This window comes from Rana temporaria, chromosome 2 (genome assembly GCF_905171775.1).
Source record: "Rana temporaria chromosome 2, aRanTem1.1, whole genome shotgun sequence".
Classification (NCBI taxonomy): Eukaryota; Metazoa; Chordata; class Amphibia; order Anura; family Ranidae; genus Rana; species Rana temporaria.
The window spans coordinates 348,391,262-348,408,125 of NC_053490.1; the positions used below are offsets into that span (position 1 = coordinate 348,391,262).

Sequence of the window (16,864 nt, forward strand, 5' to 3'; positions counted from 1 at the left end):
TATCTAAACCACATTACTGCTGTATAAGGTACCATCAACACCTGTGCGGACTTTCCTGGTACAGACCACCTCCTAAACCGCAAGTATATGTAATACCAGCTTGTTGCTAATAGTGATTGCTAGTATATGCCTGAACTATATCCTAGACTCTATACTTATTACTATATACTAGCACCAGATACAGCAGAGTACTTCATACTTTTCATATGTGTGTGGTGAGATACTACAATACCAGTAATTTCTACTACCTTTATTTGATGCAAATACCTAAATTAGATTTACGATTATAGTATCTGGGTTGTGTCTATCAATTAAGCTTAAGAGGAATTAAGCTACTACTTTTATGTGTTACCTTCATTAGAGGATATGATGATAATACCCCAAACTCTTATTGTTCTGTGAGAGTGAAGTGGTGGTTGATTTCTGATAAGCCTCTACACCTGCGGTCTAAACATTAAGTAGAGTCTTATCATTTTCAGGGTCATAACAGGGTAACGCGGCTTAATCCGCCCGTCAATCCTTGGGACTTAAACTTAGTTTTGTCTGAGTTACAAAAACAGCCGTTTGAACCAATACAACATATTCCTCTAGTCCTGCTGACAAGGAAGTTGGTAATTTTGGTTGCTAGATCCTCAGCAAGGAGGTTTTCAGAGTTGGCTGCTCTTTCTTGTAAAGAGCCGTATTAAATTTTTCATGAGAACAGAGTGGTGCTACGCCCTCGTCCAGGCTTTTTCCAAAAGTAATTTCAGGTTTTCACCTGAATCAAGATATTGTCCTGCCGTCGTTTTTTCCAAAGCCATGTTCCAGGGAAGAAAGGTCACTACATTGTCTTGCTGTGGTGAGAGAAGTGAAGATCTATTTAAAGAAAACTGCTCAGATTCGTAAGACTGATGTCTTATTTATTCTGCAGAAGGGTCCTAAAAAGGGACAGGCAGCGTCGAAATCCACTGTCACTAAGTGGATTTGTCAAATCATAATTCAAACTTATGATTTAAGGGGCAAGATTCACCCGGTTAGTGCTTCTTGGGCAGTGCGTCATCAGGCCTCCATGGCTCATATCAGTAAGGCTGCAACTTGGTCTTCAGTGCATACATTCACAAAATGTTATCAGGTGGATGTAAAGACATATGAGGATATCACCTTTGGGCACAGTGTGCTGCAAGCAGCAGTATAGATCCTCAAGTCTGTGTCTACCCTGTGGGTTGTTTCTCCCACCCCTCAAGTGGCATTGCTATAGGACAGTGATGGCGAACCTTGGCACCCCAGATGTTTTGGAACTACATTTCCCATGATGCTCAACTACCCTGCAGAGTGCAAGGGCATCATGGGAAATGTAGTTTCAAAACATCTGGGGTGCCAAGGTTCGCCATCACTGCTATAGGACGTCCCATTAAGTAAATACTTAAAGCGGGGGTTCACCCTTAGAGGGCACTTTTCCCCCTTAGATTCCTGCTCGTTATTACTAGGGGAATCGGCTATTTATTTAAAAATATGTGCAGTACTTACCCGTTTACGAGACGCATCCTCTCCGTCGCTTCCGGGTATGGGCTTCGGGAATGGGCGTTCCTTCTTGATTGACAGGTTTCCGAGAGGCTTCCGACGGTCGCATCCATCGCGTCACGATTTTCCGAAAGAAGCCGAACGTCGGTGCGCAGGCGCAGTATAGAGCCGCACCGACGTTCGGCTTCTTTCGGCTACGAGTGACGCGATGGATGCGACCGTCGGAAGCCTCTCGGAAGACTGTCAATCAAGAAGGAACGCCCGCTCCCGAAGACCATACCCGGAAGCGACGGAAGAAGATGCAGCTCGAAAACGGGTAAGTACTGCACCTATTTTAATACAAATAGCCGATTCCCCTAGACCGAACGAGCAGGAATCTAGGGGAAGAAAAAATTTTTTTTTAGAAATGGGTGAACTCCCGCTTTAAGGCTCTGTGTCCCATGATGTACGATAAAGAAAATAGGATTTTTATTACAGCTTACCTGTAAAATCCTTTTCTTGGAGTACATCATGGGACACAGAGGTCCCTCCCCTCTTTTGGGATTTAGACCTATTGCTTTGCTACAAAAACTGATGTGCTCAGGAGACGGGATACAAAATTCTGTCCCGATGGTACTATACTCCAGAAAAAATACACATGATGTTCCCCCAGAGCACAGACTTATGATGGAGATGCGGAGAGGAGGTCGGAATGCTCCTTCATGTTTTTTGGTCATGCGCATTCTGAGACCCTTCTGGATAGAGGTACATAGTATTATCCAGAAATTCACAGACCGGGAGTTGCCGTTGACTCCTGAGCTCTTCCTTCTGCACCACCACGAAATTCCCAGTAAGAGCTATAAAAAGTCCATATTGCCGCTCCTGATCACTGCGGCAAAGGGCTGCATTCCTCTGAACTGGAAGCAGACTCAGCCTCCATCAGTGGCCGGTTGGTTGAAGATGGTAAAGGATATCCATGACATGGAAGACTTGATAGCTACGGTAAGAGGCCTACATGAGAAATTTTCCAAAACATGGTATCACTGGCACAAATTCTACTTCTTTGAGGAATTCGGACAGCTAGTAGCTCAGTCCCCCTGAGGGGATCGACTCTGAGCGCTCCCCAAGTGGGGTTGATGTGACTGGAGGGTGGTAATATCCCACCCCCTTACCCCTCATCCCACCCCTTTTTTTTTCTCATCTTTCTCTCTTTCGGTTTCTCCCTTCTCTCTCGTACTCTTTCCTTATTTTCTTTCTACTTTCTCTGCTCCCGCGGGTGCAGATATTGAGGTACTATGCCTGTTCGAGACAGTTCTTACTGAGCTTGACACTCCTATTTCTGATAAAATCGGCTTTTTGACGCAAAAACAGGGCCGTGCGGGGGACGGAGGATTCCTGTGAGCCTGACATATGTAGCAATTCCCCTTTGTCAAGCGATCTTCCCTCCTTTTCTGTTTGATATGTGTAGGGGATGTTGGGAATGTTCGATTTACGGTGTTATGAACCTGTGTGTTCTCTGTGTTCCCGCATGTTCTTTCTTCTTAAATAAAGAATTTATAAAGGGGTTATATAGAGAGTAAACTTCCTTAATTAGGTTTTACCAGTGTCAACACCTGAAGGAGGCCTATTACCCATTAAGTAAATACTTAAGGCTCTGTGTCCCATGATGTACTCCAAGAAAATTATTTTACAGGTAAGCTGTAATAAAAATCCTATTATTGCACTCCCTAGATCTAGTGAGAGCAGTAAAAGTGTATCTGTAGGCCAAGCGCTCAGATACGCAAAACAGATGTTTTGTTTATTTTCCCAGATGATCCCAGGAAGGGACAAGGGACATCAAAATCCACTATCTCTAAGTGGATTCGACAATTATTCAAGCCTATGGTTTAAAGAACAGAACTCCTCCTTTTTCTGTTAGGGCGCACTCTACCAGGCCGATAAGTACTTCATGGGCAGTGCACCACCAGGCTCAGATCTGTAAAGCTGCAACTTGGTCTTCAGTCCACACATTTTCCAAATTTTATCAGATAGATGTGAAAGGACATGAGGATGCCGCCTTCGGGCGAAGTGTGCTGCAGGCAGCAGTATAGGGCTTCTTGTCTGTAATGATTTAAGGCTCTGTGTCCCGTGGTGTATGATAAAAAAAATAGGATTTTTGAAAAACGGCTTACCTGTAAAATCCTTTTCTTGGAGTACATCACGGGACACAGAGGTCCCCCTTCTTATGGGAACCTTACTGCTTAGCTACAAAACTGAGGTACTTCCCTGATGGGAGGGGTTATATGGAGGGGAACTGTCTTTGATTGGTTGTGCCAGTGTCCAATCACCATACAACCCCTTATGTAATGATTTAAGGCTCTGTTTTCCGTGGTGTACTCCAAGAAAAGGATTTTACATGTAAGCTGTTTTAAAAATCCTATTTTACTGATATTTTCAGACCGGTCACATGACTCCCAGCAGCTCTACACCTCCGATCCAAGGCTACAGTGGGAGGGGCTAAATGGGCAGTATGGCTGTCAAGTAACCCCTTACCTGACATCAGAGGGAGATCTCAGCCCCTCCCGCTGTAGCCCTGTATTGGAGTAGCAGAATGGCCCAGGAGTCACATGACCAGCCTGAAGATCTCTGAAAAAAAAGGTATTTAGAGGCATTCTTTAAAAAAATACTTACTCTGTACATGAGAGGGACTGGCAGTGACATTATTTGCTAGGGTTACAAACACTTTAATGTCGTTTTTTATGTGTCATTATTTTCATCTGCAAATTATTATTAATGTTTATATAAACCATGAATATATGTATAATTCAGCCATAAAATTACCCTTAAACCTCACTTATCTATTGTAATGTTTATAATTTTACAAACAATGGTGTAAACCTGGGGGAAATTGTTGACCTCTTCAAACTATTTGACAGGCAAATATTGATCTTGTTCAAATAGTGCTTACAGATAATAGTGATATAAAAACACAAGAAAGATGTTTGCCTTCTATTAACTTAGCCAAGAAAAATATCAATAGATCTTATAGTGTACTGTAATAAAAAGTAAGTACTCCCTTGGCATCAGAAGCTGGTATTGCCAGCAGAACTGATTTGTAGGCATTTTCTGTAACTGCCTCAGGCTGGGTTCACACTGGTACAACACAACAACTTGCGTCCGACTTCAATGAACAGGGATCCGACTTTTATCCACTACAATACCAGGCACTGTATGGTATGAATCTTGAGGGGGAACTCCACGCCAAATAAAAAAAAACGTCATGAGTTCCCCCTCTAAGAGCATACCAGGAGGGTGCTTTGGGGCAGGGGTGCCCTGTTAAGTATGGACGTCGTTCCCGCGTCGAATTTTGAAAATTTTACGTCGTTTGCGTAAGTCGTTCGCGAATAGGGCTTTGCGTAAATTACGTCCACGTCGAAAGCATTGACGATTTGCGGCGGAATTTCGAGCATGCGCACTGGGATTCTTTCGCAAACCGCGCATGTGCCGTTCGTTAAAGACGTCATTTACGTGGGGCATGTTTTATTTACATAAAACACGCCCACCTCTTCTCAATTTGAATTTGGCGCGCTTACGCCGGCTGATTTATGCTACGCCGCCGCAACTTAGGGAGCAAGTGCTTTGTGAATACTGCACTTGCCCGTCTAAGTTGCGGAGGCGTAGCGTAAATAGGATACGCTACGCCCGCACAAAATTACGTCCCCCTACCTGAATCTAGCCCCTTGTCCTCATGTTGATGAGGACAAGGGCATCTTCCCGACAACCGTGGTTGGTTGTCGGGGTCTGCGGGCAGGGGGCTTATCGGAATCTGGGGGCCCCCAGATCCCGGCCCCCTACACTATGTGAATAAGTATGGGGTACATCGTACCCCTACCCATTCACCTGGAAAAAAAGTGTCAAAAATAAAACACCCTACACAGGTTTTTAAAGTAATTTATTAGGCAGCTTCGCGATCGCTTCCAACTTTCGGTGGTCTATTCCGACTTCTCCGCTCTCTCCGGCCTCTTCTACGCGCTCTCCGGTTCTTCTCCCGCTGTCCGGTGTCTTCTGCCAGGTCTCCTCTGCTATCTTCTGCTCTTTTGCTAGCTCTTGCCCGGTCTTCTCCGTCGTCTTCTTCCCTCTGCTCTTCTTTAGGTAAGGTTACAGGTATTTAATATTTACAGTTGCATATCTATTATATGTTTTTTTTTTCATGTTAAATTTGTTTTTTATGAGACTATAAAGTTCTAATTAAAGTTACCAACAAACCTACCACCCACCTAAGGTAGCTGTGCCGATTTAAAAAAAAAAATACATAAAAAAAAAACACCCTTTTTAATTTTTAAAAATGACATATCATTGCATGCATTTGAGGGAACCATGCTGATGTGGCAATGGCAATTAGGCGTTCGCCTTTTTTTTTTGGATTCTCCTGATTACAATGTAAGCTTTAAGTAGGTGATACCATCTTTGGGATTTAAACCCATGGCCTGAGTGTTTCTAGAAAGGAGTGCAGACCACTGTGCTGAGCACGATTATGCCTGGAATATACATTAGTACCATGATTAATAAATTCAGAATTAGAACTTAATATTCTCATAAAATTCAACATTCAAAAATATTTGACATGTAATAGAGATGTAAGTGTAAATGTTCAATAAATCTAACAATGAGTGTTTGTGTAATGTCTGCTATTTTATAATGTTTCATTTATTGAACATTTACAGTTACATCTCTATCATATGTCAAATATTTGTGAATGTTGAATTTGTATTGGTACATAGCAATAGCTAGCTCATAAGTTATAAGTGCCATTTGTAAAATAAACCCTATTGTATAATATTTATACTGCAGGGTTTAAATGTATCGTGCCAATGGCAATTTAGCTTTTGCTTACATCTAAGACTGGTCATATTGGATGTGTTTGCCGCAGCTCTCGCTCCCCGAACACTACCACAAAAGATAGACGTAAACAGACATTCTGTGTGGATATGGACAATAGCGGTTTCAGCTCTGATGAGGAGACCTGTGTCCAGCATGTTGGACTGTTTCGAGTAGCTGGGAGTACTCCTGCGATTAAAGTGGATGTCACACTCAATGGCTGTCCTGTCTCCATGGATGTTGATACAGGGGCAGCTGTGTCTGTCATTTCATGGACTGATTTAAAGGCATCGGGTCTGTCCCTGCCGCTGAAACCTACAAAGCTCACACTACAAACCTACAGCAAGGAACTACTACAGCCCTTGGGTTATGTAAAACCCCTTGTTACATTAGGCAACCGCAGTCAAAGTCTACGCCTTTATGTTGTAAGGAATGGAGGTCCTCCGCTGTATGGAAGGGACTGGATCAAAGCCCTGGGCATGCCTCCCTTTGCCATTGCCCAATGTACATTGCTTTCTGAAGTAGATCATTGGGTGGAATCCCTGAAGTCACGTTTTTGAGGACCCTTTGGGCACCGTAAAAGGAAAGATGGCCCATCTCCTTTTGAAGCCTGGTGCTACACCTCGTTTTTGTAAGGCAAGATCAGTACCTTTTGCCTTGCGGAAGAAAGTGGAAGCAGAGCTGGACCACCTATTGGCTGAAAAGATCATAACGAAAGTGGATAGAAGTGAATGGGCATCGCCAATTGTGCCTGTCAAGAAAAAGAATGGAGACATTAGGATTTGTGGTAATTTCAGGGTAGCCCTGAACAACCAACTTCTTGTGGATCAATACCCATTGCCTCGACTTGAAGATTTTTTTGGCTCACTGGCTGGGTGGCAAACGTTTACAAAAATAGACTTAAAGCAAGCTTACCTGCAACTGCAAGTACACCCAGATTCACGCCATCTGTTGACCATTAACACTCATAAAGGATTATTCCAGTATAACCGCATGGTTTTTTGGCATAGCCCCAGCTCCAGCCATCTGGCAGTGGATCATGGATGAGGTCCTGGCAGGAATACCTTTCACCCAATGTCTACTGGATGACATGCTCATCACTGGTCCCACTGATGAAGAACACAGAAAGAATGTTGAAGCTGTGCTAGAGAGACTCCAAAAGTATGGTTTACGTGTCAATCTTTCAAAATGCGAATTTCTCAAGTCTCAACTGGAGTTTTGTGCCCACACGGTGGACCGACATGGGTTACACACTACTGAAGAAAAGGTTAAAGCCCTTACCCATGCTCCTACCCCCCAGAATGTCACCCAGCTCAGGTCCTACCTTGGCCTCCTAAATTACTACCACCGTTTCTTGCCGAACCTAGCACACCAGCTCTACCCATTACATCGCTTACTGGATGCAAGAGCTAAATGGATATGGACAGACAAATGTGAAGAAGCTTTTCGGCTTTCTAAAGAACTCATTCTGTCTTCTCGAGTTCTGGTCCACTATGATTTAAAGAAACCCGTCATCCTGGCTTGTGATGCCTCGCCTTATGGACTGGGTGCCGTGCTTTCCCATGTCATGCCGGATGGCACGGAGCGCCCCATTTCTTTTGCCTCCAGGTCTTTAACCTCAGCAGAACAAAACTACTCCCAGATTGACAAGGAAGCTTTGGCCATTGTATGGGCCACAAAAAAAATTCACGCGTACATCTATGGTCGGGAGTTCACACTTATCACTGACCACAAACCTCTGTTGTCAATACTGAACCCTCAGAAAGGAATTTCTACAACAACCGCATCTCGCTTACAAAGGTACGCTTTATTTTTAGGAGCTTATGCTTATTCTATCAGATACCGCTCCCATGATACCCATGGCAATGCAGATGCATTTTCCAGATTGCCACTTGGAGACCACCCACTAAGAGAGATACGTGTAGTGGAAGTACACAGGCCACAATCTTGCATGTCCACCTCCCTGATTGCCAGACATACAGCCACAGATCCTTTCCTGTCTCAGATATTCTCTTATGTTCAGACTGGATGGCCAGAGAGAGTTTCAGGTGAATTTCGTCCGTACTTTGCCAGAAAATGTGAGCTTGTGACTAATGCTGGTTGCCTACAATGGGGCAATAGAGAGATTGTACCCCAGTACTTGCAATCAACCATGCTAAGGATACTGCATGAAGGCCATCCTGGTGTGGTGCGCATGAAGCAGCGAGCCCGGAGCTATGTTTGGTGGCCACAAATGGATACAGCAATTGAAGATTATGTTGCTCAATGTCCTGGGTGCTGTCAAGCCCAGCGACCCCAAAAGAGAGGAACCCTGCAACCTTGGCCATGGCCAACAGAACCGTGGTCCAGACTCCATCTTGATTTTGCTGGCCCCATCCTGGGTAAAATGTATTTGATCGTGGTAGATGCGCATTCAAAATGGCCGGAGGTTTTTCAAATGCCTTCTATTACCTCAGCTGCTACCATTCTAGTCTTAAGGAAGCTCTTTGCTCAATATGGCTTGCCAACAGCCATAGTCTCCGACAATGGAACTCAATTTACATCGCATGAGTTTCAATCCTTCCTTAGTGGCTTGGGCATCCAACACTACAAAACAGCTCCTTATCATCCAGCCTCGAATGGGCTGGCAGAACGATTTGTGCATACATTTAAGAAGCACTTACTGTCCACTCTGGACCAGGTTGGAATGTCAGAGGAGAAGCTGCTGGAATTCTTGATCATGTACCGTAACACGAAACACGCTACTACTGGGCTGTCACCAGCTTTTCTTATGTTTGGCAGGCATCTCCGCACCAAACTTGATTAAGTTCATCCGCAGGAACAGTCACCAACACCTCCTCCGCCGGCCCGTCTGGGATTCCGTGCCGGTGATCTTGTATGGTCTCGGAATTACAGAGCTTTGCCTCCTTGGCTTCCTGGCATTATTGATGGAACTCTTGGCAGAAGAATGTACCTTGTTCGCCTGGAGGAAGGCATTTGTGTTCGACGACACCTTTCACAATTGAGGAAACGCATTTGCCGGCCACTAGTGACAAAACTGACCCCTCTTTATAACCACCCACCAGAGTCTACTCTGAACTCTGCTGGTGACATATGGCATGGTGTCTGGCATGATCCCACAAGTTTACAACCAAACCCTGAACCGGTTGGTGACCATATTTCTGAGGAGCCCGGACATGTGCCTGGAGTTACAGAGACTGATTTGTCTGTGGGACGCCCACTGACATCTCCAGAACCTTTGACAGACTCTATCCCTCCCGGTGCTGTGCCTCTGCGTAAGTCTACCCGTCAAAGACGTCAAACGCCTCGCTGGCAAAGCGCTGAAATCTTACGGGACACATTGGAGTTCAGGAAACAGAGACAAAGGGCTCATGAAGTGCTGCAAAAATCACAGAACTGAGTTGGAGATACTACTTGCTGAACTGATCTTGCTTGCCTTGTTATGTTATGTGTTCAACATTTTGTTCTCTTGTTATGTTTTTGTTTTGTTTTTTTGTTTTTTGGGAAGGAAAGGAGGTGTGATGTTTGTGATAGATCACTGTGACCTTTACCCTCTTTCTCCTGATGCATGATGGGGGAGGAGGAGCTGTACCAGGAAGTCAGATAGTGTGTGTGTGGGGAACTGGAAGCAGACACATGAGGTTGAGAAGGGATTACATCTGATAAGGACAGAAGCTGTTGGATTAAGACTCCTCCATGTAAGAATGCCATAATGTTCTGAGTAATAAACCTTGCTCTGGTTAAGTAGTACATCGGGCAGATTATGAGGACTTGTACCATAACGGTCCTGGTTGGATACCCACCTGGGTGAAGCTCCTCAGGCACCCTCCTGCCCACAGTTTGATCCCTATCGGGGTGGGCAGCAGAGGTCCTGACGCACACAGGTCCATTGCCCTGTTGTTCCAGCTGTAGGGTCACCTACGCCCCCTATTCCCCCCCTCCCCTCGTTGTTCTTGGCTACCTGACTGGCACGGTTTACCCAGTGAATTTGTAAAACTGGTTACGAAACAAGGAATATTGATTCTACACTCTTAATGCTATTGATAGTTTTCATGTTAACCTGTATCGATTTCCTCATGCTGTTACAACATACTGACTGTAAACTGCTTTATATTTCTATTCCCTGTATGTGATTGATGAAAATTTCAATAAAATCTTTTGAAAAAAAAAAGTAGTACATCGGCCTGTGTGTGTAACTTGCTGAGCAGATACTGGCAGCACTGCCAGCAACACCGGAGAGACACAGAGCGGCAAGGGGACATAACACTTTTTTCCCCAAAAATATATTTTTTGATCATTTTTATTCCTATTACAAGGAATGTAAACATCCCTTGTAATAGGAATATGGCATGACAGGTCCTCTTTACAGTGAGCTATGGGATCAATAAGACCCCACATCTCACCTCTAGGCTGGGAAGCCTGAAATAAAAAAATAAAAAAACGATCCTATCTTCGATCGTAGCGGTGAGTCGATAGAAGCATCGGAGGGCAGCGGGAGTAGGCGACGTCCCGTCTCGCCTCCCATAAGAACGATCAAGCAGCGGAACAGCCACTATGATTGTTCTTATGGTGTAGGGAATTGCTGGCTTAAAAAGCTGATATCTGAATGATGCCTGTAGCTGCACCCATCATTCAGATATCCCAGCACAAAGTCAAGGACGTCATATGACGGCCGGCGAGCGGGAAGTGGTTAAAATGCATTTTTTTTAACACAGAGTTCTCCATTTATACAATTTTTTTTACACATAGGATGTACATACCAAAAATGACAACCCAAAATAGATTCTCCTACTCCTCCTGAGTACGGCGATAACACATGTGTGAGACTTCCACAGCCTGGCCACATACATAGGCCGGGTATGGCAGAGTATGGCTGGGTATCACAGAGTATGGAGGGTGTAACGAGACCCTTGCTCGCTCGCTTCCGCTCTCCCGACACTCCTCTGCTACTATTGAATCAGATTGCAGATCGCAACGTCTGATGGTCCGGTCATCCAAGGCTCCGGGATCCGAACTACAGCTATGTGCCGTTCGAAATCTATCAGAGCAAACACCAGGCAGGCTGTATGTAAGTTCAAACAGGAAGACCCTTTTATTGGATGCACACACACTTTTTTACAGCAGTTTACACACCCCGCCCCCAACAACCGCTTTCCTATTGGTCAATTGTAAAGTACACGGTAGTTCTCCATTAGGTCCTCTTAGCCATGCAAATGAGGACTTGAAACGGGTCAGCAGGGATTGGTCCGATAGCTTGAATAGGAGGACTGCTATGTGTAATGAGACAGAAGCCCCAGGGGGCAATCAATGTACACAAACAGCCAGACACAGAACAATGCTTTTCCTCCAGAGCATTGAGCCGTCTGGAGGGGGTGGGTTAGCCTTAAGACAGGGCAGAAGACCCCCCACTGTGTAACAGATTTCAAGGAAAAACACTTCCGCATTCAAAGAGTATGGCGGGGTATCGCAGAGTATGGCGGGGTATTGCATAGTATGTCAGGGTATGGCAGAGTATTGCAGGAATGGCAGAGCATGAATGGATGGATCTGTGACTGCAGTTGTCACAGATTCAGCCCACAGCACTGCTGCCACCTGCTCTCTCCCCTCTCACACTGTATCGATCGGTACAGAGAGGGGAGAGAGGAACCGGCGTCATCACATGACACCGGTTTGTTTACAAGTGATCGCTCTGTCATTTGACGGGGCGATCACGTGGTAAACGGCCGCTATCAGCGGCAATTTACCGTGATCTGTGATGCGCCAGGTACCTCATGGACACTCCGATGTGCGCGCCCGAGCACGATTCTGGGAGGACGTTATATAACGTCCTCCCAGAGTTAAGGAACCACCCTGTCACCGTTTTTTTACGGCGTGCGGTGGTTAAGTGGTTAAGAGCTACTCTTGTTGTTGCAACGCAAACAAGGATAAGGAGTAATTAGCAAGTAGTTCATTTTAGGTGGCTAAAGGTGGTCATATACAATCTGATTGTACAATCTCCTTTAGATTTACCAAAACGATATAATGGAAGGACACACCAGCTATCCGATCACTCTGTATCCAATCAGGCAGGCCCTTGCACAAAATAATTGATGGTAGATTTAAAGGAGTTTGTACAATCAGATTGTATTGTGTATGCTGCGCTTTACAGTACCCAGGACATGCTTCTCCTGTTTTCAATACTACAGCTCTATCCACATATCTGATCACTCATTTCCCGCACTGAATTTAAGAAAAAAAGTCTGTGTATTAAAGGGGTTGTAAAGACAAAAATATTTTCCTCTTAAATTAAAGTCTGACAGTAGCTGATAAAGTAAAAAATAATGTTTTGCATTATAACTAGTTTGATACCTGTTGAAATCGAGCTGTTTTATACAACTCTGTCACTCCTGAATCGTTATTCTCACTGACTTCCTGGTTTGCGGTGCGCATTCATTCTTGCTACATCACGGCCTAATGGGAACTACAGTTCCCATTAGGCTTAGCCTCTATGCCTGTGAGGGATAAGAGAGCATCTTCACGCAGGGCTGTAGTCATAGGGAGGGGGTGAGCACATTCTGCTTTCCACCATGCAACACGGCTCAGATACTGGTGGAAAGCAAGAAGAGGAGAGACAGGAAATGGCATTTTCAAACCTGGATTACTGGATTTTGGAGGTCAAAAGGAAAAATGAGGTAAGTGATATTTAAATGCTCTAGCTTACAGCAATCAATTGATCTAATAAAAAACAAACTTTTAGTGTTCCTTTTAAGTGAGACCAGTGATCACTGATTAATTGTATTAGAAAACCGCATCTGGAGGTAGTTGTAATCTGCTGGAAGGCAGCCACAGGTGTGTGTGCTAATCAGGTCAGCTGATGAATTCCTTCTCGTGTCTAAGGCTGGGTTGACACTTGTCCGACAAACGGTCCTACGTCATGTAGCATGACGTGTAAAAATCAATGTTTCCCTATACGAGCTGTCTTAACTGGTCCTACACAAGTCGGTCCGACTTTGAAAATGCTCCCTGTACTACTTTTGGTCCTACATTGATCCTACTTCAACCCATTGAATATCATTGAAGTCGGACCAAAGTAGTATCCTGTTCATGAAAGTAGGATGGATGTAGGACCAATGTAGGATAAATGTAGGACCAATGTAGCAGAGCAAAGTAGGATGAAAGTAGTGTAGTAGTGTGAACCCAGCCTTACTAGCTTCTCTGTTTAATATTTACATACAAGGGATGAAGTGTTATAGGATATATAGCAAAAGTGCAGGTAAGGCCTTCTTCTCTCAATTAAAGACATTGCGAATTTTTTTGCAACAGAGATGCATTAAAGATATATTGGTACATAGGTTGAGAGCTGAATCTTAGCAAAAAAAGGGTGGCATAACCTGTCAGGATCCTTTTTAACCACTTCAATACCGGGCTTTTATACACACCTCATTACCGGGCCTGTTCTGGCACTTCTCTCCAATCTAGCAATTCTTTTGCTAGAAAATTACGCAGAACCCCCAAATATTATATATGTTTTTTTAGCAGACACCCTAGGGAATAAAACAACGGTCATTGCAACGTTTTATCTTGCACGGTATTCGCGCAATAATTTTTCAAACGCCCTTTTTTTGGAAAAAAAAAAAATTCATGAATTAAAAAAATAACAAAACAGTAAAGTTAGCCCAATTTTTTTGTATAATGTGAAAGATTATGTTACACCGAGTAAATAGATACCTAACATAGATACCTAACATGTCACGCTTTAAAATTGCGCATACTCATGGAATGGCGCCAAACTTCGGTACTTAAAAATCTCCATAGGCAACGCTTTAATTTTTTTTTTTACAGGTTACCAGTTTAGATTTACAGAGGAGATCTAGTTCTAGATTTGTTGCTGGCACTCTAACGCACGCAGCGATACCTCACATATGTGGTTTAAACGGCGTTCACATATGGCGGCGGGACTTACGTGTGCGTTCGCTACTGCGCGCGAGCTACCGGGGACAGGGGCGTTTTAATTTTATTCTTTTATTTATTTATTTACTTATTTTTGTATTTTGTTACACTAATTTTCATTTATTTTTTTTACTTTTATTCCTATTACAAGGAATGTAAACATCCCTTGTAATAGGAAATGTGTGTGACAGGTCCTCTTAATGGAGAGATGCGGGGTCTATAAGACCCTGCATCTCTTCTCCAGGCTGGAAACCATGAGATCGGTGAAAAAAAATTCACCGATCTCATGAATACTGTTTCTTACTAGCCGCAATCGCGGCTTTGTTTACTTCTGGGGACCCGGGCGTGACGTCATCACATCGCGCCCGGGTCCTCCGACGGTCATAGAGATGACTGGTGACCATCTGGTCACCAGTCATCTCTATGCTTCCTGCGAGCGCCGGACGATTCTTTCTCCGGGCCCCCGATGGCACGGGAGAGCCCGGATAAGCACCTGATGGCGGCGGGAGGGGGGGGGATGTCCCCTCCCACCGCCTGAAAGAACGATCAAGCAGCGGAACCGCCACTATGATCATTCTTATGTTGCGCAGAATCGCCGGCAGAACAAAAGGATATCTGGATGATGCCTCTAGCTGCAGGCATCATTCAGATATCCACCCGCAAAGCCCAGGACGTCATTTGACGTCCACCCAGGATGGGAGATCCCATCTGTGGACGTCAAATGACAATGGGCGGGTATTGAAGTGGTTAAATTAGTGCCATATGGTTGGTATTTATTTTACTTATGTTTTAACCAATCTTCTAATTTTATTTTACAGCTTGTGTATGACAGTATTCCTACAGGAGATCTTCAGCAGCGTGAGATTTGGCTGTCAGTGCTCAGTGAGGAAGGATTTTGGGAAAACATCTTGCTTGGAGAAGTTACTATTCGACTCCGAGATTTGGACCTTAGTCAAGAAAAGATATGTTGGTTCAAGCTTGGTTCTGCTACCCAAGACAACTAATTAATAATGGAAAATATCTGGATAGAAAAAAACTACATGTGCCACCTTGTGAATTACCTTTCTACAATACCTTGAGTGTTTGGGGGGGGGTTTTTTATGGGTTTTTTTTCCAAGGTTGTAATTGGAAACAAGCTCAAAGAGTTTTCAATTTCATTGATAGCAGATAGTAATATATATATTATTTTTCTTCAAGGGAAGTCAACAGACTGTAATTACAGGATTCCTTCCAGAGAAGGGTTTCAGTCCAAAACTGGAGATATATCAGTACCTTTATTATGTTTACCTTGTGTCAAGGGAACAAAATATAGTTGAAATATTTTAAAAGCCAGGTCTCATTTTTTTGTGGGTTGGTGGGGGTATGAAGGACTGATGAATTCCTCTGAATCTGTATTTTAAAATAAAAAAATAAGGGGCAGCTAAGAGCAATCTAGCAGTTCAGGATTATTTTATTTTCTGAATTTGGTCATCTGTTGTCACCTAAGCACCTTTTTATGAAGATATATGTATTAAGTTTAAACCTAAAATACATTTGTTTTATACTACTAATTTGTACTAAATGTACATAATTAGTTCTCAGACAAATAATTTTTAGTAGCCCTGCCTGTGTCCCCTTAATATAACTAAAATACAGTCTTGAAAATTGGAAAATCATCAGCACGTAAACTGAATGGCAAGTACTTGGACCAACAAGAGCTCTGGCAGCATGGAATAGGTTCCCGTGGAATTCTTTACTTTTTAATGGCTACTGTATCCTGTTAATTTTGTATTTAAAATGGCAGAATATTATAATATTTTTCTCCCTCATGGGGTCTGTGGGAACTTTTGTGACTCTCCGATGAATCATAAAGCACTATCATTTTTCATCCATTAAATGGTTTAATTCATTATGTTGAGAAATATAACGGTGTCATATAAGTAAACAATGGTGTTCTAAAGATGGTATGTATAGTACTATATAAGGGATCTACAAAAAAAGTTGACTTTTCACAGGATGTGAGGCCATTAAGTTTAACTGTTGATTGATAGACTAAGTATTGTGCTTGAAATTATTTAAGAGACATTGAAATAGAATAATATTTGATTATGGAAATGGCACTAAGTATTAACATACTTACACAGCATCACAGTATGCAGAAAGTAAGGGAGTTGTACCGTAGTTATAGAAATTGGGATTCTTGGATCTTGCATGCTGTGTGCCTGAACAATTTGAATCAGTTGCTTCCCAAGGAGAGCTGGTTTCATGAGAGGTGTTTATCTGTACTTTCCTGAAAAAAAAATACATTTTATAGTAATGTCTCAATGCTGAATAAATGACATGTTATTATTTCTATAGTATTTGTGTTGTTGTTTAGTAGCACCTTGTAGGTTTAGCCTTTACTTTAGTACAGCATTATTTTTTTTGCAAATTTGACTCTGGAGTCACTTGTTCTGTCATTTGTTGGTAAATATGAGTTTATCAACTGACCATACTCACATAGGTTGAAAATAGACAAAAGTCCATCTCGTTTCACCAACAATTTTTTTTTATAGAAACCTTGATATACACAATCCACAGTTGATCAAGAGGAAGCCAAAAAAAACTTTGAAGCATGGTC

General features: G+C 43.2%; 1 protein-coding gene across 1 annotated transcript in view; it reads left to right on the top strand.

Annotated features, from left to right (window-relative positions):
* PIK3C2B (phosphatidylinositol-4-phosphate 3-kinase catalytic subunit type 2 beta) overlaps positions 1 to 16,601 on the top strand; it is a 1,746,470-nt gene extending 1,729,869 nt beyond the window's left edge. Inside the window, 1 exon segment of the mRNA XM_040339537.1 lies at positions 15,084 to 16,601. Coding sequence (XP_040195471.1) covers positions 15,084 to 15,269 — 186 coding nt within the window. The 3' untranslated portion in view covers positions 15,270 to 16,601.
* Positions 16,602 to 16,864: the final 263 nt, after the last annotated feature.